We start from the raw sequence: 25964 nt of genomic DNA, 5'->3' as shown, positions 1-25964 counted from the left end.
ATTTATTCACAAATGTGTCAATGCTGTATTGGATTAAATCTCCATTCAATTTCACATAGAAATAAGATTGTGTGCAACACTTCAGTCTTGCCAAGTAACCAATATCAAGAGAAACCTCTACCTTTGAGTCCAATTTTTTCCAGTTTTGTGGACAGCCACCTCTTGTAATAACTGGAGGAGGTACAGTGGCATGGGCTGGTGGTGTACTATTGCGTTTACAGATGAATTCATGCTGGATCCCACAAGGACTATTGTGCCACAACCCTGTGGGCCATGAGTTGAATGAAAATTCAAAATATCTACTTTAAAACATATTTACATTTAATGACCTGTTAAAATGATTTTAGTTAAGTCTGCTTGTAAGACATTTTTCATATTACTTACCCAAAAAGGAGGTCATGACAGCACAATTTTCATCATTGTTCTGGAAATGAGGTTGACCATCATCCCACCTTAAAAACGCTAATGGGGAACCATCCATCCACCTATTTGAACACAAAAGGTCATGTCAGTTTTATGAAAAAAAAAAACAAAACAAAACAACTTTTAACTCTTTTATTGATCACTTCCTGCTGAAGTGCTGACATATGGTGAGCGTATTGCATCACTTCCTGTTTCCAGTGTCTTTGTTGCTGTGCTTCTCCTAGTGTTGATCGAGCTAAAGTTAAATTTTCTTCCTTCTTAGATCCTCTTGCTAGCAGTTTTATTCTGGACATGATAAATATGTCATTACTCACAGGATATGTGCCAGTCTTTCAAAGTAGCTGTAATTAAACCTCTACTTCAAAAGCCAACACTTGATTGAGGCTCCCTAGCTAACTATAGACCTATATCTAATATTCTTTTTACTTTTAAGACCAGGAAAAGAGATCATATCACTCCTGTCTTAGCTATAAAATGTAGAACAGAATTTAAAATTCTTCTTCTCACTTAAAAAGCTCTTGATGGTCAGGCACCAACCTATCTTAAAGAGCACCTAGCGCCGTATTCTACCTTTATCTTTGCTTGCCCAAAATACTGGCCTGCTTGTGGTACCTTCAGTCTCTAAAAGTAGTATAGTAGGTAGATCCTTCAGTGGTGGTATACAATGGCTGCTAGTGGCATGATTAGCTTGAACATAGCCACAGGTGCCTTTTGCAACATTCCTTTATTTAAACAAAAGCAAAGAACCACAGTGTAAGGCTTTCATGACAGAAAAAACATTTTCACTATTCTCCCAGCCTGCCTCGGCATGGGTTTGCGATCATTACGGGTGGGGTCTGCTGTTGTATCCAGTGGTTGCTGCTGAAGTAGCTATTAGCTTGGATGCAGCTGTAGGAAAGTGGCAGGTTCATTGGAACCGGATCACTTTAAAAAAAAAAAAAACAAGTACTTAGAGACAAACTGGAAGCTTGTCTTGTCAGATAAGACCCCACTCCACTCTCGGTCATTACACACAATGACCTTTTCGCTACCACCCATGATCTGTACAATATGGACTGTGCAATCCACTTTTTAATTATTTTTTTATTCCATATTTTTTATGTGTATACTCGTTCACTTTACCTTGCCTTGTCATTTCTGATTGTGTGTGGTTTTATGTGTCTGTGTATGGATTGATTTGATTGTATGCCTGAGTGTGCATTTGAGTGTTTTTGTAGTTTTGCTGGGAGGGGCATGTGAAATTTTGTTGTTTTTGTGCAGTAACAATAAAGGCTTCTGTCTCTCTGTCTTCTATAATAGTTATGATGATACAAATACATTGACATAAAAGTATCAAACAAAAAGATCTGAAAGACAAGCTGATCAACAATGTTACTGTCTTGTTCTGCACTTCTTGTGCTAGGCCAGCCAAGCTACAGAAAATGTTAGATTTTTCAAATTAATGTGCTTACCCCATCCCATTTATTTTATTCATACTCACTCATATGTTTGATCAAGATCAACAGTCAGGCCAATCCAGAGAGAAAAACGGCGGTGCTGTACCTGCACACAGATGATAAGCATGGTGAAATTGCTGGATGTCCCAAGGTTTAATGCCTTTGCCATTAAGTTATGTTGGTCGTGCAGTTTAAAGATTAAGCACAAAACCATTGCTCACCTGTTTCCACACAAAGACATTTTCTTCTTCACTGTTGATAGTTAGCAAGTCACTATGCATTTTTTTGCAGTAGTCCTGAGCCTCTTCCATGGCTAACTGGTTCATTATAATATCATACTGATTTCCATTCCATTCAAGCCATCCCTCTGGGGTCCTGTTGTACGCTACAAACATGTTGAAATATAAAAAAACTTTGCAGTAAATATATATTGGGATTGTCATTTTCACTTAAGCCATATTATCAGCGTGTCTATGGATGGCAATATCAATTATGGTTAGTTACACTATAATGGCATTATGCAACAGAGTTGTCAGTGCTTAATATTGGTTGATGAAATCTGAAGTTTATTTTAAAGACGGGTCTCAAATGTGCCTCACTCAATATTAATCCATGATTAATAATGTAGATACAGAAATGGACCATCAGGGTTTAAGTAAATGCATCGAAAATATGTCTGACTTACCAGGAGCAACAGGGTCTGGAGGTGGTTTTGGAGTCACCCCTTTAAGAATATGGACAGGAGATTATTATATACACAATGCTAAATAGAACAGTGGACTAATAATAGGCAGCCCCAAGTAGAGAGATCATTTAGCTGCATAGATCAAAAGAGAAATGTTTTCAGGAAGGCAAGCAGATATGATCAAAGAAATGAGAAATAAATGATTCTGTTCCTCATTATACCTGTATGGATCTGACACAGCCACCCATGGCCTTTCTCACAGTGGACGTCGCTCCAAGACCCTTGCCGACCAGTCCTACGCATATTCATTTGAACACAAGATTCCAAGTTTTTCTTATTGTCTGGCTCATTTGCTTCCCAGTCTTGGAACTGCAGCTGAAAAATAAGCAGACAATTAAAACCATCCATCTCCTTCCACTAGACGGACAATTAAAACAATTATTTAAAAAATTATTTGACTGAAAATACTTGTGTAAAAATCTGTTACTCACTGGGGACCCATCACTCCATACATAACCAGTGGCTGGGTCTGGGGCACTCAGTCCAATCCAGGCAAATCCATAGCTAAGATAAAAAATTATATACTAACTATTCACATACAATTAGTTAGTCAATTGCCAGCCTTATTTTTCTACAGAAAACATATTTTTGTATGATTTTGGAAATGTGCTGATATCAGATGTGCGAGTATTTCCAAACTCAGTGATTTTTAAACTGTTGTTTTCTTTGAACTGTACATCCCTATTACTGATGTGTATGGCTAGTTTCTTGGATTTGAATATTGGCAGAAATGTTTACACAGTGCTGTGAAAAAGTATTTGCCCCCTGTCTGATTCCTGCTCTTGTTGCATATTTATCACACTTAAATGTTTCAGATCATCAAACCAATTTTTATATTTCACAAAGACAGCCCAAGTAAATGAAAAATGCAGTGTCTGAATGATTCCATGGGGCCAGATAGGTCCAAACCTATCTGGCTCCATATGAATCATGAGTTAACTGTGATTAACCACAGTTCTTGGAAAGCTGAGTTCAATTTCACTGGCCACACCAAGGCCTGATTACTGCCAGATTTATTTAATCAAGAAATCACTTAAATAGAAGCTGTCAGACAAAGTGAAGTAGGCTACAAGATCTCAAACAGAAATAAATCATGCCATGATTCAAAGAAATTCAAGAACAAATGAGAAACAAAGTGATTGAAATCTATCGGTCTGGAAAAGGTTACAAAGTCATTTCTAAGGCTTTGGGACTCCAGCGAACCACGGTCAGAGCCATGATCCACAAATGGGGAAAACTGGGAACAGTGGTGAACCTTCTCAGGAGTCGGCCAACCAAAATGACTCCAAGAGTGCAACGACGACTCATCTAGGAGGTCCCAAAAGAACTCAGAACCACATCCAAAGACCTACAGGCCTCACTGTCCTCAGTTAAGGTCAAAGTTCATGACTCAACCATAAGAAAGACACTGGGCAAAAATAGCACCCATGAGGAGGTCCATGGGTCAAAACTACTGCTGACAAAAAAGAACACAAAGGCTCGTCTCACATTTGCCTAAAAAAACATCTTGATGATCCCCAAGACTTTTGGAGAAATATTCTGTGGATTGACAAGACAAAAGTTGAACTTTTGTGGAAGGTGTGTGGCCCGTTACTTCTGGAGTAAAAATAACACAGCATTTGAAAAAAAAAAAAAAAAAAAAAAAGAAATCATGCCAACAGTCAAACATGGTGGTGGCAGTGTTGGTCTGGGGCTGCTTTGCTGCTTCAGGACCTGGACTACTTGCTGTGATTGATGGAACAATGAATTCTGCTGTCTACCAGAAAATCCTGAAGGCTAACGTCCAGCCATCAGTTCATGTCCTCAAACTCAAGCGCTCTTGGGTTATACAGCAGGACAACAAACCCAAAACATACCATCAAGTCCATCTCTGAATGGTTTAAAATAAACAAAATTAAGGTTTTGGAGTGGCCAAGTCAAACTCTGGACTTAAATCCACTTGAGATGCTGTGGTGTGACCTTAAACGGGCAGTTCATGCTGGAAAACCCTCTAGTATGACTGAGTTAAAACAATTCTGCAAAGAAGAGTGGGCCAAAATTCCTCCACAGGGATGTGAAAGACTCATCAAACACTTGGTTTCAGTTACTGCTGCCAAGGGTGGCACAACCAGTTATTAGGTTCAGGGGGCAATTACTTTTTCACACAGGGCCAGACAGGTTTCGATTTTTTCACCCTTAAAAAATAAATAATCATTCAGACACTGCATTTTTCATTTACTTGGGCTATCTTTGTGAAATATAAAAATGTTTTGATGAAACATTTAAGTGTGATACAAATGCAAAAAAAAAAAAAAAAAAAAAAAATCAGGAATCAGACACGGGGCAAATACACTGCCTGGCCAAAAACAAGTCACCACCAAAAAAAGGTCATACACTCTAATATTTTGTCGGACCGTCTTTAGCTTTGATTACAGCATGCATTTGCTGTGACATTGTTTCAATTAGCTTCTGCAATGTCACAAGATTTACTTCCATCCAGTGTTGCATTAATTTTAATATTGATGATGGGAGAGTCTGACCACTGCGCAAAGCCTTCTCCAGCATATCCCAAAGATTCTCAATGGGGTTAAGGTCTGGACTCTGTGGTGGCCAATCTGTGTGTGAAAATGATGTCTCATGCTCCCTGAACCACTCTTTCACAATTTGAGCCCGATTAATCCTGGCATTGTCATCTTGGAATATGCCCGTGCCATTAGGGAAGAAAAAAGCCATTGTTTAAGAAATGAGAAGTTATTCATTGCATCAGCTGGGGTTAAATAACTTGTTGCCAGCTGAAAGATAATTGCCCATGCAGTAATTATCCAATAGGAGGCTTGTACCTATTTGCTTAGTTAAATCCAGATGGCGACGTTTTTTTGGCCAGGTAGTGTACTTTTTCATGGCACTGTATATGCTGATACAGATAATTAACTTTGTATCCTAGTATCTGTCAATAGTGATATTATGCTGATGATATGGTGCTACCCTACTATTTTTTTTTTCATTTTTAAATAGCAAGGTCATACAGTACCCTTGTAGTGACCGTAGTTCAGCCTTGCTGTGTATGCTGAGCAGGTCTCCTCCAATTGCTGTGCAGTAATCTCTTGCCTCATACCAAGTCCTTCCTTTGAAATTTTCTCGAAAGAGCTGGAAAACAAGACAGAAAGATTTAGTAGTAATTTGTAACTTTAAGCTCTGGTCCTACACTTCCACTCACTGTATGGTGAGCTATCATCAGTCCACCGTTTAGGACTTGCTGTAAAATGCAATGTATAAACCTCACTTTTAACATCTCTGTTTTCATCTAAAAAGTTGGCTGCAGCATATTTACCAGTACTGTTTTAAGTGCTGAGACATGAGACATCATAACTCCATGTGCATACAGCTGTGACGGTGATACACTGCATGAGACCTAGCATGACTGAAAATTAATTGTGTGTTGCAAGTGGTCGCTTCAGCTCCACTGCTCAGAATGTGCTTGAATCCATAACAACAGACCACACCGCTGCTTCTCCCCACTTGTTAGGTCATAACCATGCATTTGAACTATCTTTATAATTTTGACAAACATTTTTAAAATGTGAGTAAAACAGACTGAAATTTAAAACGCTGCATCAATTTAATCTAACTATTTCTCATCCTCTTTTATGGATATTCACCAATACAAACACTAAAGAAATTTGCTTGTCAATAACGAGTTTTCTTTAAACTGCAGGATATTTTGGTCTGAAATAATTTTTGTCTTTGACAGTGTTGGCTCTTACATGTTTCACATGCCAACCTGCACGTTTCTTGACGACTCTATCACCAGTTTTGATAAGGAGCTCTATGGTTGAGTGTATTCTACTAAGTTTACTACAGAGTAGAAGAGGATGTTACATTACTCACAGCAAGTGTCTGATTAACAGCTGATGGATGTGTGACAGACACAGTGAGATGAGTGGAGGGAAGTTGAGGCAGTGAGGAAAGGAGAGAAAATGAGGAAGTAATGAATATTATCACTGTACAAGTCATCCATGTTCAAGAATATGTGTGTATTTATGCACTAATTAAATTATTGACCCTCACTGTGACGGTGCACAGATATTTAGCTGCTGCAGTTTCAATGAACAGATGATTTATTTTCACAAATCTGCAGGTAACATCTGCAGCAATGAGCACAGGGTTGGGGGGATTCAGCGCTGTTTCAAACAGGAGGATCTGCTGTGATCTGTTTCTTTCATGCCACATAATGGATTTTAAAGTGTCACAAACAAAAACGGGGCTCTTTTCACTTTGTGTCAGCCTGTTTGGGGCCATCTATAAAAAAAAAAAAAATCTGGTGGGACATTTTTCACCTTGATAATAAATCTTGTGAGGTTTTAGTCTTGCAAGATCTTGTGGCATGAGATCTTGTCAAACACTTGGTATTTTTAGAAAAATGTCAAGTTTAGGTAACAGGTTTATTATCTACCATGTAGTTTTGATGTTGAATCCTTATAAGGTTATTACTTCACTGTGTTTGAAAGAGGAGAGGGCTTTGCCTATTTGCATTGCATTATTAGTATTAGGATCCAGGGTAATAATACAACTTTGATCAAACTCTTACCGTTTATAGTGAATATCTTATGATGCTGGAAATATTTTCCCCTGAGTATCATTAGTTTTTAACATGGTTGTCCAAACTTCGGCCTGCAAACTATGGCATAAAATACACTTTTCAGTGTAGGTTTGAATAAAGAAACCTCAGTCCTGAGAACAAGCGTTAAACTTTAAGGGATATGGTTAAACCCAAAAAAAGACTTAAGCTGTCATAGGTCTGTTAGCCCTGACTAAAACTCCATAAAACTGCAGAATAAAAACAAAGTGATTAAGGCAGTATACAGTAGTACGAATGGTGCTCCGAGATCTCCTCCAACTCAAGATCTGATTTTGAAAACATATCGTTCTACTCATCTTTAAGCACCCCCACTCTTATAAAGTTAGCAGCCAAACCAGGGGCCAACCAAATAATCTAACAGATGATTGAAATATTGCCCTACAAGTTCTTTGTCTGCTGTTACATCACTATCAACCTCTGTAGCACCAGTGCTACAGGCAAAAACAGTTCATGTACAGCCCCGTAGTAAACTCAGAGTCAACAGTGAAAAGGTCTATTCAAGTATTTACTTTGTGTTGACAAAAATAAACAGTTGTAACAGGTGTGATGGCAAACCTGCTCCAACTGACAGTAGACACTATTATGATTGTACAGTGATTTTGACTGTATTTTTTTAAGCATGTGATATTTAAAAGTATCAAAATTGTCATGTGACTGCACCTTATAACAGACGCTTCTACTTTTCAATTCAGACCACTCAGGGGGACACTTGGGAGGAGTGGTAAGAATGACTGGTGCTGGTGTCGCAACTGCTCCCTCTGCCAGATGTTTGCAGATGTATTTCTCTCTGTTGGTGCAAGGCAGCACATCCCAGAGGCCAGCAAAAATCCCAGTTGTCATGGCAACACAGCCATGTTGATGACCTTTTATTTTTTAAAGAGAGAAATTGTGAAATGCTTTGAAGCAACTTCATATCACATCACAGAATCAGAGCGTGTTCTTTCTTCATACCAGGCATATTAGCGTTCCAATGTGTAAATTTCACTGAGTCCGTGTTGGTCCACACAAATTGATCAGAATTTTTCCGGTTTGAAAGTCCGAGCCAAAAGTGCTTCTCTGGTCTCAACCCCACCAAACTGACCAGGAATGCATTATCCAGCCTGGAAATATTTACACAGATACATCCACATGATTGTCATGCCATCTGACATGACAAATACTTTGTTGATAAATCCCAACACAGACAACCAATGATAAAGGTTCTAACCTGTTTGAAACATCAGCTAAGTAAGAACCATAACGACTGCAGTCATTCACAGCTTCATCAAAGGTTTTGGTCAGAGGCCCAATGAAGTAGCAGTATGAGCCATGTCTCCTCCATCCCTGGATTGATGAAAAACACCAAAACAAAACAGAAATATTAAATTAAGGTTTTTTTGGTATGTGTCTAATTTTGCACGATACAGTGCAGAGGAGGGAAACAGAAGGTATGTTTTCCCATTAGTAAATGATAACAACTTTATAGGGTTACTGAATGATAATGGTTGCTGAGCTTGAAATAAGAGCAACCATGTTGTTTCTTTGTTTCTCCGCAATTTTTAAAACCCTTGCAATATTAGCTGGACATAAAAATCATAAAAGTCCATTCTCAAATAAATTAAACCATGGCATACAGACACTATTTTTCATAAAATAATTCCACTTGTCAGGAAAAATACTTAATACATTTTAAGCATGAACTTTAATTCACTTGGAGCTGTTTCAATAGCAAACAGTTTTTTCCAGTGCAATTTTTAGAAATCCACTAAAATGCTGTCATACATTGTCTTGTGTTCATTTTTGTTGCAGAAATTTTTAGGGTAATGGACTTTCAGATTTCTGTTTTTGTGCTACTGAGACAAGTATTTGGCTCATACTCCACTGACTCAAGTTTTGTTTTAATATTCTACACTGGCAATAGCCAGGGCTGGAGGCCTTAATTTACATGTCGTCTGTTTGTCCATGCCATTCCTTAGCACCCAAAATCCCAAGAATTTTTTGAGGGATTTTCCTTAATTTTTTTTTGAAGACTTTGAAGTTCGTATGTCAAAACTCAAGGTCATATGGCCTTGTGCATCCCTTACTTGTGATTGCAATTCTTAATGGGATCCCTATATGTTCCAAAAACAGGTATGCCAACTTTTCTAACTTTTCCAATATTCTAAACATTTGGCAATATTTCAAGTGTCTTATTTTTGTATTTTCAGTGTTTCCAATCAGGGTTTTTCAAGTGCAAAATGAAAACACACATAAAAGCTGGTGGGTGGAAAACTTACAACTATCAAACAAATGTACACCTCACTGAGGTGTATAAAACCCAGTTAAATGTTACATTGACCAGAGCACTTTGTTAAACTTGGAGATAATTTAAACACAGAGCTCAAACAGCAAACATTCTCACTGGAAGTTTAAATGCTACACCTGCATAAAAATTAAGACATAAATCTTGCTTTAAAAGAAAACTGAACGCACAGTTTTGCAGCCTTCATCCTTCACAACTTCATCTTCTGTGGCCTCTGTGGAACTCCTCTTCATGCAAATGAAGCCATGTTTCTCCTCACAGGCACAGTCAGCCCAGCTCCCAGTCTGAAATAAAATAAAGTTAAATACTGATTTGATTTGACTGCAGCATATGCTGGTAGAGACAGCATTTAATGTAATGTTAAACTGGTATGCCAAAAATGGTATTAGAAACAGTAGTGTGTGATATGATGTCATGCAGTATTCTGCCCTGCTGTCTGATGAATTAAGAGCAGTATTTTGCAGCTTTATTTTCATCATCCCGCTTTGTGTTTTCTACTTATTTTCCAAGGTAGTTTGTGAATGTAGACTTGAGGCCTCTTACCTCCCCTCTGATGACGACACAGTCCTTGATATCAGTTGAGACAGCAGGTTTCCCAAACTCCCACCTGATGAAACGGACTGTAGAATGATCGGTCCATTCAAATAGCCCTTCTGTTTTTCTGTCATTCAGTCCAATCCAGAGCTCATCAGAGGATGCTTCAAACAGACAAAATAAAATGATCTTTTCATTCAACATTTTCTGTTAACTTTGGTATCTATTGACCTTTTGAAAATGTTTTCTTTTGGAGCCCTGAGCTAACTATGTTTTGTTTATTCTATATAATATAAAGTTGATTCGGATCATGCCTTGTAGACTTAAAGGAGTGTTCTTCCTAAGATATAAAACATATTTTTATTATTTGAAGTTATTTTTTATGTACCAATTCCAAGTTGAGAGATGACAAAACTTTGGTCCTCCACATTGTGGATGCTGACAAGGTCCCCCCCTCTGTTACGACAGTCTCTCTGAGCATCAGGCCATGTTTTTCTGGTACGATTGAGGTAAAAGCAGTGGCCATTGTAAGGAGTCCAAGTTCTTTGGCAAAATCCCGTCCCAACAGCTGTTTGTGAGAGGAAGAGAAAAAGATTTACCGACTGATACTGACTGGAACTCATCAGTGGGATGTAGGAACTTCAATAGTTCTTTTATACAGTACCTTCTGTAGGCAGTGCCTCACTCTCTTCACTGTAGCAGATGTACCCAAGTTTCTTGCTGCAAGGGGAACTCTGCCAGGAGTACCGTACAGCAGGATCAATATATGCACAGTTAAATCCAGAATCAGGAAGTGGATGTCCTAAAACAAGATTGTCATTAGAATTTCCAATAATGTTTATCAATCAGCCCATTAAATATATCACACAACTAAACTCATTATAAAGAGAACAGTTACTACTTGAATAAGAAAAGTAAAAATCTTTTCATACAAGAAAGACAAGAAAATAGGCCTACTTGAACTTAGTGAACCTAAACTTTTGTCCATTTTGTAACTTTTAAATTTTGTTTCAATGCTCAAAAACATATCTATGCTCATTTTAATTTTAGAGTTACTCCCTAAAGAGATTTTGTAAGATAAGATAAGATAAGATAAACTTTTATTGATACCCCATCGGGGGAAATTTGGTCATTACTACAGCTCAACAAGAGAGAAGTAGAAAATAAAGTGAGCAAAACAATGCTGTAACAAGCTGCCACTCACTCAGTGCCAGAAACAGAAGTCTGTAGTGTTACAGGCTACTAAGACCATTAAAATACAACTTGCAACATTACTCTATATTACTCTTAATGACATGATGTGGAAGTGTTGGTTTAAAATGTCCATTCATTTAAGAGCAGAGATGTAAAAGACAGGGTGGCCTATATAACTTGTCTGATTTTTGTTTACAGGTTGTTTCATAGTTGAAGGGCTTTTGCTGAGTTATATCATCCATGCCGTAGGTAAAAATGTGCCATTGTTTTAAGCATAAACAACAAAGGTTTAGTTAGGTCTGTTTACTTTGGATGCATATGATTGGCTGGCTAAATGACTTAACGTTGGACCAAAATAGTCAGTTCAACTAATTCTTTATCTTTTTGTTAGCTCAGTCCCAGTCAAATATTTTGTCTGAAGTGTAACTTGGCTGCTCACCACTAATAATCACTGTAGCTGTGGCAAATGGCTGTTGCCACACTGCTGTAATTCTCTTTAACCTGTGTGTGTGTAGACAATGGTGAAATGATAGAATTGACAGAATCTTGTAGGCACAGAGCAGTTTGGCACTATTTTGACCTAGAAGATGGGGCTAAAGTTGTCCATGGGTTGTGTTAGGTTAAAATGCCATGTAATTAAAGAAATAAAGTAAAAATGTTCATCAGTGGTATGTGGATTTAACTTGCAAAGAGGATTTATGGCTGTCAGTGCTCGCTCTCCTATCATTGACCATGCTCAGCTAACCAGCTTTGCTTTTTTCAGCTGCTAAACTCATCACAGGCTAAATAAACAGTGCTCAGTTTCAAAATTGTGGGGATATGTTCTCAACTTTTACATTTAACCACAACTGTTTTTTTTTTTTTTTTTTGCAAGGAACCTCCATAAAAAGGTGTATCGAAGTTTTTTGATTAATAGTAATTCAAAAGACAGTTTTCTTATGCTTGGGTATCGATTAAAGAAACAAAAACTACCTGAGTCCCATTTCATATAGCGGTAAGGCTTCCCATTAGACCATTTCCAACCGTCTGGAGCCAGGACAAGACCAGTCCAAAGCTTATTTCCTCCTGCCCCAATTTGTACTGTGTGATGAAAGTGAGGGAAACAGTTCTGTGATGTTCGTACCTTCTCAGATACACTCAGCCTTTATCAGTATGATACAGTCACTATACCTGTGACATAGGCCTGCTCATGAGGATCAGTTATACTGAGCAAGGACGCCCCCTCCTGTTTGCAGCTGGTTTCAGCCTGATGCCAAGTGAGAGCTGCAAATGTGTTGAACTGGTAGTATGCTCCTGTTGTAGGGTGTTGAATCCACTCTCCTTTAGCTGTAATTGTACCAAAAGATATAGATGTATCATTTTACAGCGAAGTACAATACTTGCTTGTTGTCTTGAATCAGCTGATAATATACCTGAATAAAATGATCTCCCTGTTGTGGCACTTAAGTCTTACATTTACCAACAACAGCACTCACCTGTAGCTGGGCAATATCCCCAAAGTTCGGTTTCTTCATATTTTGTTTCCACTGCACACCAGGGACGTCCTGGTGAGTCGACTGTGGTGCAGTCTGAGTACCATTGGTGTTGGTACTGGAAGGGAAACATGCAAGGTATCCCTGCTGCATTCCCATCAATGGAATAAAGCTCTTATGGGAGAGAAGAGTCAAACAAAGATCAGTTTCAGATCATCTTACGTCTGCAATATCAGAAAAAAAGACCATTGACCATGTGACTTTAGTGTTGTAGATAGCACTTCAGCCATTTCTGATGATTGTGTCTGTTGCACAAAGTTACATTATATTCCAGAAACTTTTTATTATATTGGAAAAAATTTGTATTGTAAAAGATATCTGAGAAACAACTTTTAATTCCACCACTGAACACTGATGATATGGTATACCTCGATATGTTCTTGTGCAAGCACCACTGGACGTCCCTAAAATGGTGAGATTGCTTTTTTCTCCTGCTGTTCTGGAAAGAACTGCTGTGTTTTCTGCTGTCAGCTCAATGTAGAGTGTTTGGTTTTTTAGTGCCAGCACGGTTTCATTCACACATTCCCACTTTTGGAGGTCACTGTCTTCATCACAGTCATACAGTTGTATTTCACTCCCAACACTTTTGCCCTGGGCGCCCAGGCACTTCTTCATTTGAGGAACCAGAAGTCGGTCACTGGTTGTCCACCGTATTTTATTGCAGATGTTATTTGTTTTCACCAAGCAAAAGCCAGTGGCCTTGTTGGTTAGTTGAAATGGAGAATCTGTCAAAAAAGAAAAACACATATTGAACTGTTTATTGCAGAAGAACTCAGAAAGTGCTTTAAACACTTTCTTTTACAGGGGCTATTACAGTTATGTCTGAAATAATCAATAAGACAAAGTCTAAACCATTCATTTTTTTAAATTTGGATACTTAAAGTAACTATGGAAAATGAGAAATTATTTGATACCTAAGACACATTGAAAATATGCATTGTTAAACTACACTTCATGTGGGGAAAAAAGTTTACAATCAAAAACAAATCTTAATAAGTAATCATTTCAGAATCAAAAGCAGGTTGTATTTTGTTTTTGATGAACCCACTTAGGCTGGCTCATGCTAGACAACTTTATGCCAAGTTTTTGGCCAGATTTTCCCTACCCCCCTTAGTCAACTATTCTGAAATAATTATCAAGTGTGAGTCGTCAGTACAATTGGTTTCATGTCCTGAGAGCCTCCTGGATCTTTAATCATACATATCTTTAAAGATTGGCAACCACCACCAGAATCCTTTTCTAGCTCAAAAACACAACTATCATCTCTTCTCAGCCATCTTAACTTGTATTTTCTTTTTTTGTCATTCACAGCATAACAAAACTCATGCCAGGACAGCTAATCAACAATGATGCTGTTCCTCCAGATTCTTTCTTCTGCTTAAATCACATTTGATCACACTAGTTTCTGATAGACTTGGCTGAATCACCACTGTGAAATCTTCACTAGAAATGGCAGGTAAGTGGCCTCATGGTTGGCTGGGTTATTTAACGTGTCTGTTCATTAAAGCTGAAAACCATTTGAATCCAGAATCCGTGTTTCATTCCTTTATTTATTTTAAATTGATAATTGAATAACAGATAAATCAATGGCTAATTGTTCACTTTTGTTTTAAAAGTCAAATCAATTCATGAAAATACTGTTCATTTTCTAGTTTTCATTTCTAAACCAAAATCAAATAAACAGGAAATGATGCGTCTTTTTGACTTTTGCTATAAATGTTGGAATCAAAGAATGTCATATAAAAAACAGCTGTAAGCGGTCAATTTGATTGTAATATTGATTTGCAGGTTACGCAAATCCTGAGAATCACATGCCCATCACTGAGGAGTTCACCCTTCCTGGAATGATATACGTGAACACAAACACCGGCACCAAGTTAGGGCGCACTCACACTAGGCAATCTGTACTGTACCTGCACGTTTTAGCCTAAAAGTCCAGTACATTTGACCAGCATGAGTGAACTCTTGCGTGTTTAGACGCGGCATGCTTCCCCGGCGGGAACGTGACGTAACTTGGTGCTGGTGTTTGTTTGTGTTCCGTATATCATTACAGGAAGCGTGAACTCCTCAGCGACAGGCATGGGATCCTTAGGATCAGTGTTCATTTTGGCAGCTATTTTTAATTTTAGACTTGTTTTTTATGAGTTTTAGTTTACGAAAACTCAAACCATTTTAGTCTGGTTTTAGTCCATTAAAAGCCTTGCATTTTAGTCTTTACTTTAATCCAAGCATTTATCTTCTTGCTTAAATCTGGTACCAAATCATGGTAGTGTGTTCTGTGCATCCTGTCAAACCTGGAGTCCCTGCTTTCTACAGCTGAGAGGCAGAATAGCTACAGATGCATTGTTTTATAACAGATTTACCCACAGTGGAGAAATATCACAGATTTTGAATGTCCAACGAAAACTATGTTAAATTTTAGTCTAGTTTCAGTCATGTTGACAAAAACTAAACTTAGTTTTGTCAGTTTTAGTCATCACAGATCTATTTTTGTTAGTCTTAGTCTAGTTTTTGTCATGGAAAAAAGGCTGTCAACGAATAGTTTTAGTTATAGATTTAGTCGATGAAATTAACACTGCTGAGGATGCTTTTCTGCACAGCACAACACCTGCACCAGGTTATGCAAATTAATATTGAAATCATACTAACTGCTTACGCCCGTTTATTCATATTACATTTTTTTGATCCCAACATTTATAGCAAAAGTCAAATAGATGCTTCCTTTCTTGTTTATTAGATTTCGTTTTAGAAATGAAAACAGGAAAATGAACCATTTCTTTAACAATAAAGTGAGTAACCTGCACTGTTCCTGAAAAATAAACCAATAAAAAAAAACATTATTAAGTATATCAAATTAATTTACTTTCAAAATGTGCAGTGATTTAATGTGATTTAATGTAAACTCTAACCTCCTCAATCTAAATGATTCAGAGAATACTGACACCCAAATAAAGAACAAAAGTCACACTTTAAGATTAGAGTGCACATACCACTGTTACAGAAAAAACAATGAAATGCTGAGATACCTACCATCTGAAGCTAAAATCTGTAAGGTTTGGAGTAGAAGTAGAAAAAATGTGAGAGTTATCTTCATTGTTGAATTTCTTCAAAGATTTTTCCCAGAAGCGGATTTAATGATCCATTTCTTGCTAAAGATCCAAGTGTTGCATGGAAGATTTGTGCAGGTCGTTCTTAAAAGTTCAGTCACACCCTTCCTCACTTTTTGATATTGAGCAAGAGTTTTTTTTTTTTTTTTCTTTTTTAACCTTTAGCATTTTTCCTTCAGGCAAACAAGAGGGGCCTTGCCCTTTCTTCTCCTTCTGTTTTTTTGTTCTCCGAACAGAAGTGCTGACCTTGCTTTTTGGTTTTACAAACCCCATTGCCAAAAAAAGATTGTGTAAAATGTGGATACAATGTGAATCACTGTGCCACACATCCTTTTCTTCTAGCAACCCTCTGTAAGCTTCTAGGGACTGAAGGCACTTATTGTTAAAGTATTGAATGGGGAATCATTTCCACTCTTGCTTGAAATACACTTTAAGTTGCTTAAAGTGGGGGTATTATGCCTTTTTTCAAGGCTTTACACATCTCACTGATACCCACATAGAAGCATTACATGGTTTACAGCTCAAAAACTCCTCATGTTTTTCACACTGACATCCTGAAAAACCCTTATTTTAACCTCCATCTGTAAAGCTGCTGTCTCTGTAACACCCCCTGCTTTCCTCCAATTGGCCGTTTTTCTGGAGGCTGGCCGGCGGCGGGACTCAATGTTTTGTGCCCGCCCCCTCCAATGTGGCTAATGTTGTTATGCTAGTAGTTAAAAACTTTGAATGTACCGGTCCGACTGAGTAAAATGTGGTGAATTTTGATGTTGTCCGTACGTGTTAGACCCGAGGTCTGACCCTGATAGTTTGGAGAGAGGGGGGAAGAAAACCAGCAGCCGCGAAGGATGGAGCAGGATTTATCTGTTTGGTAAGTGTTTAATTACTGTCTTGCTAAATGGCTAAACGGCTAAAAGGCCTTGTGGGCATGGTCTGTTCCGCTTTGCCGGCAGCACGGATGAACTACGAACCAGTCAGGAGATCCTGCTGCAATGACCTCATTAGTTTGCTCCATCGAAATCTCGTCTCAGGAGAATATCGGAGAGATTTTCAACAAACCGTTTTCGTCAGTTTACATGCTAATTCCAAGATTATTGCTGCATAAGTTTATCTTGCGGTTTGGAAATTTGCATACGTGGAGTATGGACACCCAACATTGTGACTTTATATTCATGTTTTAAAAATCGTTAAAGTATAATACCCTCTCTTTAAAAGTGTGGAAAATTTTGACTCACTGTGATGCCATGTTGTTAATTTTGTAGAACATTGCTTGGCATTGTCTTACTGAAATAAGCATGGACACCCCTGAAATAGACTGTATGGAAGCATGTGTTGCTCTAGAAGCAGCTTCTTCCAGATTTAATGGTGCCCTCACAGATATGCAAGTTATCCAAGCCATAGAACACTAATACACACCCACTCCATGCAGATGCTGGTTGGTTCATTAAATAATGTTGGACCATTTGCCCATGCAGTCTTTCACAAAGTAAAGAGCATTTTGCCATTATTTATTGTGACTGACTGAGCTTTTCAGGAGAGCTGCTTTTCAACCCAATCATGATACTCTCAACTGTTGACAATTATTCTGCAGGAGGTTTTGTGCATTTCCTAACTTTCCCAATCTCCCTGTCCCAACTTTTGGAATTTGTTGTAGACATCAAATTTAGAATGTGTGTTTTTTTAGGAAAAGAAATAAATGTAATCAGTTTGGGCGTTGATATGTGAATATTTCATCTTTGTGCTGTATTTGATTTGATAAAGGCTGGAGCTGAGGTTTCTATTATAGCTCGAATTGAATCAACAAAACACATAACTAAGAGGGTATGCGCCATTGCAAAATTAACTGTTTGAGAATTAGGAAGTCTGATTTTCTGTTGCAATATGTGACATCCTCAGTCTATGTGTGTACTTGACAAGAAGCCAGAGGTAGAAATTCCACTTTTTCACAATATTGGCTGTTTCACTTCACTTTATTAACAGCCTTTGTTTTTGTTATTGGTACTTTTCAGTTGTTCAACATCTGTAATATATCATAAAATATCAGACTGTCATTATTATCATTAATTCTTTATTCATCCACACACACTTCTTACACCGACATGAGTGACACATGTCAGCACCATGGACAGTGCCACATTAACACACGGGACATTTTCAGCACAAACATCAACAATCTCATCTTTTACAACATAAACGCACACTCCTACACTGCACCTTACATACATCACACATCAAAATATTTAAATCAGAATCAAACTGACCAGTCTTCTGAATGATAATAACGACTTCAAAGCAGCAGAGAAGAGAATAACAATAAAAAATGAGCTTACATGTTTATTTGACTCCAACAGCCCACTATTGATCCCTCGGCCTTCTAACTCTCTTTCTTTACCTGACTGATGCTGTTAAGTGTGAACTTGTCTTAGTTTTAATGTTGTTTTTAACGTTACAGCTGTTCACATTCTCTGTTGACACTACTTTATTCCGACCGACATGCCGGTTTAGCATGAAACTTTTTAAAGTTGATGGTCATTTTCACCTTCTGACCTCCCCCTAGCTGTGCCAAACCAGATTTCAGATATTCAAAACTTAACTCACCTGATGAGCTCAAAACTCCTGCTTCAGGTGTCACTGCGGCAAGACTGACGTCCAGACCTTTGTTTTCAAGGCAGGAAAGTGCTACTATGTGCAAGAAGCACGATATGACGCATAGTTGATAAAATAGGCCTATTTGTAAAAACAAAGTTATAAGTAAATGAAATAGCTAAATGTTTTAAGGATAAAATATACAAAACTTTATCACTATTGAATTAGAAAAAATATTAGTCCAATCTTGAAAAAAAAGGTTCCTTTATTTCAACATATTGGCACAGCTGCAGAGAGCCACTTGGGATGGGCAAAAGAGCTGCATGCGGCTCCGCAGAATCATCTGGATGGCTTTGAGTTTGAAGGAGGCCATAAAGGAAGTCGGCCAAAGCAAACATTGTGGTTCAGGCCCCGTCCACACAGAGACGAAAACCATATATTGTCGTTTTGTTTTAAAAAAGTTTTCCGAAAAGATGGAATCGTTTCAGGAAATATCTGCGTGAGCACAGAACCGCTGAAAACACTGTAGTGTATATGCCAATCCTGTGCGTGGCGCTGTAACGCTGCCACAGATATTCGCCAAATGAGAGATCACAGAAAACTGACACAAACTTTCTTCTAGTTGCCCTTCTGGTTGTTCTCTGTGTTGATTTAAGAACATATGGTGTATGCGTTTCCCGGTGGTGGTAAAGAAGCATCAGATTTTGCTATAACATCCATAACAAGCTCAGTAGCTTCTGCAGCACGAACACAACCCTGTATCCAGAGGTGGAAAAAGTACTAGAGTATTGTACTCAAGTAAAAGTAAAGCTACTTTGGATCAAATTTACTTAAGTAGAAGTAAAAGTAACAATCTATAAATCTACTCAAGTAAAAGTAAATAGTAAGTTATTTAAATTTTACTTAAAGTACTGAGTTACAGAGTAGCTATTTTTGATACTTGAGGAGGTTATATAGTAAAATATGATCTTTTATTGGTGTAAAATAACTACAAGAGAACATGAATCTATAACCAGGTTGTTTTTATAAGGTGAGCCTTAACCTAAAGTCAAATGCAGCAGCTGTTTGAGGATGAAATGTGGAGTCATTCTCTCACTACTGACCACCATGTGTTGTGAAAGTCAAACTTTTGGCCATTTTCTTGTTGCTCAAGCTAGAACCTCTTTGTTTGGCTTTAAATGTTCATTTTTTTTACTCAGTACTTCATGCTTTTTAAAATGTAGTGAAGTACAATACTTCCCTCAAAATGCACTTAAGTAAAAGTAAAAGTAGTGATTTTGAAAAGTACTCAAAAAAGTACAAGTACACAAAAAACCTACTCAACTACAGTAACTTGAGTAAATGTAATTAGTTACTTTTCACCCCTGCCTGTATCCAGCCATTGTTGGTTTGGTTGGACCCGCACAGGCGTGGCAAGAGAGCTATGCTGTGTGTGACATAATCGTTTCAAGAAAGATGTGGGTAGCCGTCCACACGGAGACGAAACGGTAGTCGAGTCATTTAAAAGTATTGTTTACAGTCACCCAAAACGCTGTTTCTGTGTGGATGAAATGCCGACCCAACAAAAAACTTTTGCATATACACCTGAATTTATTTCCGTGTGGACGGGGCCTCAGTTGCATATATTTTCCATATTGTTATTGTTGGGATAATAAAATATTAACCAATAAAATCCATAAGAAAGGTGTTTGTTTTCCTTCTACACGTTCCGGAAGAATAGGTGGCACCGTGATGCGTGACTTGCTGTTGAGCACCATAGAAGAAGAAGAAGAAGCCTCAGTGCAAAGAGGCTAATGCTAGTAACACGGTGCTGGTGGAGTTATTCAGTATTTAGGAGGATAACATGATGTTGTTTATAAAATTTGCCCCTCAAAGATCCCGAAGAGTGGAAAAAAAGTCCCCGAGTCACTTATAAGTCATAATTCTAACAACGTTAAAATGCAGCCACAGTAGCCACTAGCCTGAGCCGTGGACATGAGGGCCAAGCAAAAGGCGAATACCAGGCAGAGTGCTGATTCAGCAGGCATTGGGAACTGCAAAAAGATCACCCACCCCCCCATACTATTTCTATTCTTGTCTACAGCCTAGTTACCTCCTGCATTAATTACTGTAAATCTCTCCTCTTTGGTTTCCCTCTCAAATCCCTCCATAAACTTCAACTGGTCACTAAAACTACCTCATTTCACCACATCAACCCCATCCTACAGAAGCTTCACTGGCTTCTGGTCAAATTCAGAATACAATTCAAAATCCTTCTGCTTTTATTCATGGCCATCCACAATCTCCCCCCCCCCCTTATCTTTATGATCTCCTCCACAACCACCTCCTCCCACTACCTCAGATCCTCCTCCTCCATCCTCCTCACTGTGCCCTCTGTTTGCCTCAGCACCATGGAAATCACTCCCACCAGACATCTGGAATGTTGAATCTCTCCCTCTCTTCAAATCCAGACTCAAAACGCATCTGTTCAGGATAGCTCATTCATTGTAATTACTTAGTCCCATTTTATACTGTTAGCTTTTATCTGTTGCTTTATTGTACTTGTTTTTGTTTGTAAAGTGACCTTGAGTTTTGAGAAAGGCGCTTATAAATAAAATGTATTATTATTATTATCTCATATAAAAGACAGCCATTAATACAGTTACAATATAACCTTTGCGCCTTTCAAAACAAGAACCCACAAACAGCATCATCTATACATGCACCATCATTACCTGATCTGAAAACTATAACTTAGTGCCACTCAGGCCTGGTCCCTGGGATCCTATCGCTGCTCCACACCTGATTTATTTGATCAACTGGATTTTCAATAAGTTGATCATTTAATTCAAGTGCACTGAAGAAGACAGGCATCTAAACATGCATAGTGGGGGGTCCCCAGGACCAGAGTTGAGAACCACTACTTTAGCAAAACTGCTCTAATAGTAGTGGCCTAACTGCATAATGTTGCACTGAGGCAACAAACCAAAAAAATAGTTTTTCATAACTTAAAAATATGAAAATATTTTTATATTTCTTTCAACATCAAAAGATACTTCTTTGCATTTTAATGCACATGCGCATATTTTTATTTATGAAGTTATTTCAGTTTAATCATGTGAAACAATAGTGTCTAACTTACCAATTTCTGGTGCCGCATCCTATGCAGTTTTGGCTCCAGAAAGTGATGCTTCACCCCCCTATAAAATATGACAGCCACTCTTGCCCCTTTTACTATTACTAACAATTAGTTCTTGTGATATTATATTTAAAAAAGAACACCAAAAAACTATAGGGGTGATTGTGGTGAAGTACACAACAGCCTATCAAAGTTTTGTTTCTTAAACAATATTTTAAAGTCATCCATCTCAGCAGCGCTGGTAGTGACTGAAGCAGGACTGAATATGATAGTGTCCAGTTGTTTCTCTGCTTCATGAATCTCGCAGGGATTGGAAATTCTCTGTTCCAGCTCAGACACTTTCATACTGAGACTGGAACAGTTGGGACAGCTCAGCGGTGTGGTGAGTAGAGCCGTCTTGAATGTAAGCCCACTTAGTTTCCTCGATAACTCACAATCGAGGAAACCAATCTTTAAAAACCCAATGCACAGTCAAGAGTGAAGTTAAAGGCTAAAAGAGTATTTATAGGGACCAAGCAAAAAGCTGCTTAAATCTGGTTAAAAGGTTGTTTCAAAGTCCACTTAAGACAGAGTAGTATGTTAGCCTGACAACACTACGCCACGCATGTGCAGAGACACAGGAAGTGGGAGTGGGAATTGTTTAGCCTTGCTTTAGCTTGTTTATCCTTGCTTTAGCTTGTTAGCTTTGATTTAGCTTGTTTAGCCCTGCTTTACTTAGGCTTATTGCTCTTTATTTTTACCTCAGCTTAAATCTCAGTTTTGTTATTGTTACATTTCATTGATGACTTAGTTAAGGCAGTATTTTCTGTCTTTAGTTAAAGCTTATTTTTGCTCGAGAGTTAAGGTTATGCTGTACTTTCATTTAGATTACTTTGTGCTCTGCTCAGTAACATTGTGGGTTAGTTATGCTCATTGTGTACTGGTGATTTCATTTTTGAGAAGGTGTGGCTTTGTGCCGCCAGGATGACTGTTAGACTTTTTGCTAGTTTGTTGTGGTGTTTTTTTTTTTTAAATCATTATTTTTTTCATTAATTGTGTTTATTTATTGATTTAAAGGTTTAACATAACCCTGTTGTGGCACTAAGCGATGCTCTCCTCAAAGCGTGTGTACCAGACTTATCTTTGTTGCACAATGTGTCAGAAGAAATTAATAAAGACGTGAGTGTTTTTAAAATAACTGTTTTTGCTAAAAACAAAATGAAAAATAAAGATTATATTTATATTTGTATACACGCTCTCTGTATTCATTTGTGGACTTAGTTGTGTGTGCTTACTCAAAGGGGAAACCTTCTGATGTAAGGATTAAGTAATTTATTTAATAGTTTTTGGGTGTGAGTCCCAGAGGGGCGTTGTTGGACGGTTGGTTTAATCAGAGTTCTCCTCAGACCTAACTCAGTTACACTAAAGCCTGGTTTATGCTTCTGCGTCGCATCAACAGCATAGGTACGCTGTCGACTCGACGCCGTCATTGACCATTTGAAGTCCTGCGTCAAGGGAATGTGTCGCTCTGCAATTCACCACCATGCCGCTAGGGGGGAGTGGCTGTGTGTGTGTGTGGTTTCAGAGGGGTCACATCAGAATCCTTGTTTATTTCGGGTCACAGTAAACAATGGCAACCGAGTGGAAGCAGATGTGTTTGGAGCTCATCGATATCGACAAACAAATATTTGGTTGCAAATGTTGAAGAGCAGGCGACAGGAAAGAGGTTTGTGGAGGTGGTCTGTATGACCACTAAATGAGGCAAGGCTGAGAATGGGTGAATTTACCACACTGGTTCACCCACTGAGGGACCTGGATGATATTTTGAGCAGACCAATCACAGCCCTTGGGGTCTGCGTCACCACGACGTATAGTTAGGATTTTTTTGGAGGTGCACATCAGGCTACAGCGTAGGGGTCCGCGTCGATGCAGAGGGCTACGCGTAGCTATGCCGTCGATGCAACACAGAAGCATAAATCAGGCTTAAGAAGTGAGAACAGGAAAGATGCTACAGCTACTAGTAATCTCCCCTTCATCTCCTTCAGGAAGTCAACCATCACTTCCTTCCAGCTCCCCATCCAACCTGTCCCTCACACCTCTCCAGGTGAGAAACCAGCTCGGGAAGATAAAGACCAGGAAGGCTGCAGGACCGAACGGCCTCAGTTCCAGGCTCCTCAGGTCCTGCCCAGACCAGCTGAGTGGGATCACTGGACATCTGTTCAACCTGAGCCTGAAATTGGGAAGGGTGTCACACCTCTGGAAGACATCCTGCGTGCTACCTGTGCCAAAGACCCTGCATCCCAAGGATCCTAGCTGCTACAGGCCGGTAGCCCTAACATCCCACCTCATGAGGGCCCTGAAGCGGCTGGTCATTGACCACCTGTGCCACCTGGTGAGCTCGTCCATGGACCCGCTGCAGTTTGCGTACCAGCCTGACATCCAAGTGGACGACGCCATCATCTCCATCGAGGTCTTTCTCACTTGGAGTCGCCTGGGAGCTTTGTTCGGGTCCTCTTCCTGGACCTCAGCAGTGCTTTCAACACCATCAGGCCAGACATCCTGGGGGACAAGCTGGAGCTGTCTGGAGTGGACCAACACCTCACATGCTGGATTGTGGACTACCTCACCAACCGCCTACAGTATGTGAGGACCTGGGACTGTGTGTCAGACACTGTTCTCTGGGGCCCCCCAGGGAACGGTGCTGGTGCCGTTCCTCTTCACCCTCTCCACCGCGTTCCACATTATTATGCAAATGATATTTTCCTTTGATTTTCCCAAATATTAATGCAAATGACAGTCAGAATATTTTTAAAGTCAACAGCCATAAGAGCATAATTCAAATGTTTTCAAACAAACTTCATAATGACAAAAATTATTATTTTTTAAATAAAAACCTCAAAATGCACTGTTCCACATTATTAAGCACAACAGCTTTTTAAAACATTTTATAGGTTGTAAAGAACTGAAAATGGTAATTTGTAGAAATTGCAGCATCAGGGGGTCATATTTACTGAAATCAAAGCTATTTCAATCAAAAACATCTGAACAGGACAAGTTCCAAGTTAACATAGGAGCCCTTCTATGATATCACCTTCACTATTCTTGCATCCATTGAACTTGTGAGTTTTTGGAGAGTTTCTGCTTGAATTTCTTTGCAGGATGTCAGAATAGCTTCCCAGAGCTGCTGTTTTGATGTGAACTGCCTCCCACCCTCATAGGTCTTTAGCTTGAGGATGCTCCAAAGGTTCTCAGTAGGGTTGAGGTCAGGGTAGGATGGGGGCCACACCATGAGTTTCTCTCCTTTTATGCCCATAGCAGCCAATGACACAGAGGTATTCTTTGCAGCATGAGATGGTGCATTGTCATGCATGAAGAAAATTTTGCTACAGAAGGCACGATTCTCTTTTTGTACCGTGGAAGAAAGTGGTCAGTCAGAAACTCTATATACTTTGCTGAGGTCATTTTCACACCTTCAGGGACCCTAAAGGGGCCTATCAGCTCTCTCCTCATGATTCCAGCCCAAACATGACTCTGCCCCCTCCTTGTTGACGTCACAGCCTCATTGGGACATGGTGGCCATCCACCAACCATCCACTACTCCTCCATCTGGACCATCCAGGGTTGCACAGCACTCATCAGTCAACAAGACTGTTTGAAAATGAGTCTTCATGTATTTCTGGGCCCACTGCAACCATTTCTGCTTGTGAGCACTGGTTAGGGGTGGCTGAATAGTAGGTTTATACACGACTGCAAGCCTCTGGAGGATCCTACACCTTGAGGTTGGTGGGACTCCAGAGGCACCAGCAGCTTTAAATACTTGTTTGCTGCTTTGTAATGGCATTTTAGCATCTGCTCTCTTAATCTGATGAATTTGTCTAGCAGAAACCTTCTTCATTATGTCTTTATCTGCACAAACCCGCCTGTGCTCTGAATCAGCCACAAATTCCTTCACAGTACGTTGATCATGCTTAATTTTTCCTGAAATATCGAATGTTTTCATTCCTTGTCCAAGGCATTACACTATTTGACACTTTTCAGCAGCAGAGAGATCCTTTTTCTTTCCCATATTGCTGAAACCTGTGGCCTGCTTAATAATGTGGAACATGTGGAAAAGTGCATTTTGAGGTTTTTATTAAAAAAAAATAGTTATCATTATGAAGTTTGTTCAAAAACATTTGAATTATACTCTAACTGCTGATGACTTGAAAAATATTCTGTCATTTGCATTGATATTTAGAACATCAGAGAAAAATGTTGTTTGCATAATAATGTGGATCAGCTGTATTTGTACATACAGCTGATATTTGCAGTAGACTGTCATATATTGGTTGTATACACTGGCAGATATTTGGTCCAGCTTAAACTTCCCTAATTTAGTTTCTCATACGGCCAATATTTACAGCTGGTATAGGCT

At 38.9% G+C, this 25964-nt stretch overlaps 1 protein-coding gene and 1 pseudogene across 1 annotated transcript; one reads left to right on the top strand and one right to left on the bottom strand.

Moving 5' to 3' along the window:
• The window catches only part of LOC121520186, a 28102-nt pseudogene extending 12151 nt beyond the window's left edge, over positions 1-15951 (bottom strand).
• A 645-nt stretch (positions 15952-16596) lies between these two features.
• On the top strand, positions 16597-24289 carry LOC121519909. Its single transcript, XM_041803014.1, has 3 exons — positions 16597-16604; positions 16686-16738; positions 23596-24289. The coding sequence occupies exons 1-3, from the start codon at positions 16597-16599 to the stop codon at positions 24195-24197; spliced, it is 663 nt and encodes a 220-aa protein (XP_041658948.1). The 3' UTR covers positions 24198-24289.
• Positions 24290-25964: the final 1675 nt, after the last annotated feature.

This window comes from Cheilinus undulatus, linkage group 13 (assembly GCF_018320785.1).
Source record: "Cheilinus undulatus linkage group 13, ASM1832078v1, whole genome shotgun sequence".
Classification (NCBI taxonomy): Eukaryota; Metazoa; Chordata; class Actinopteri; order Labriformes; family Labridae; genus Cheilinus; species Cheilinus undulatus.
This window is presented reverse-complemented; position numbering and strand designations above follow the sequence as displayed.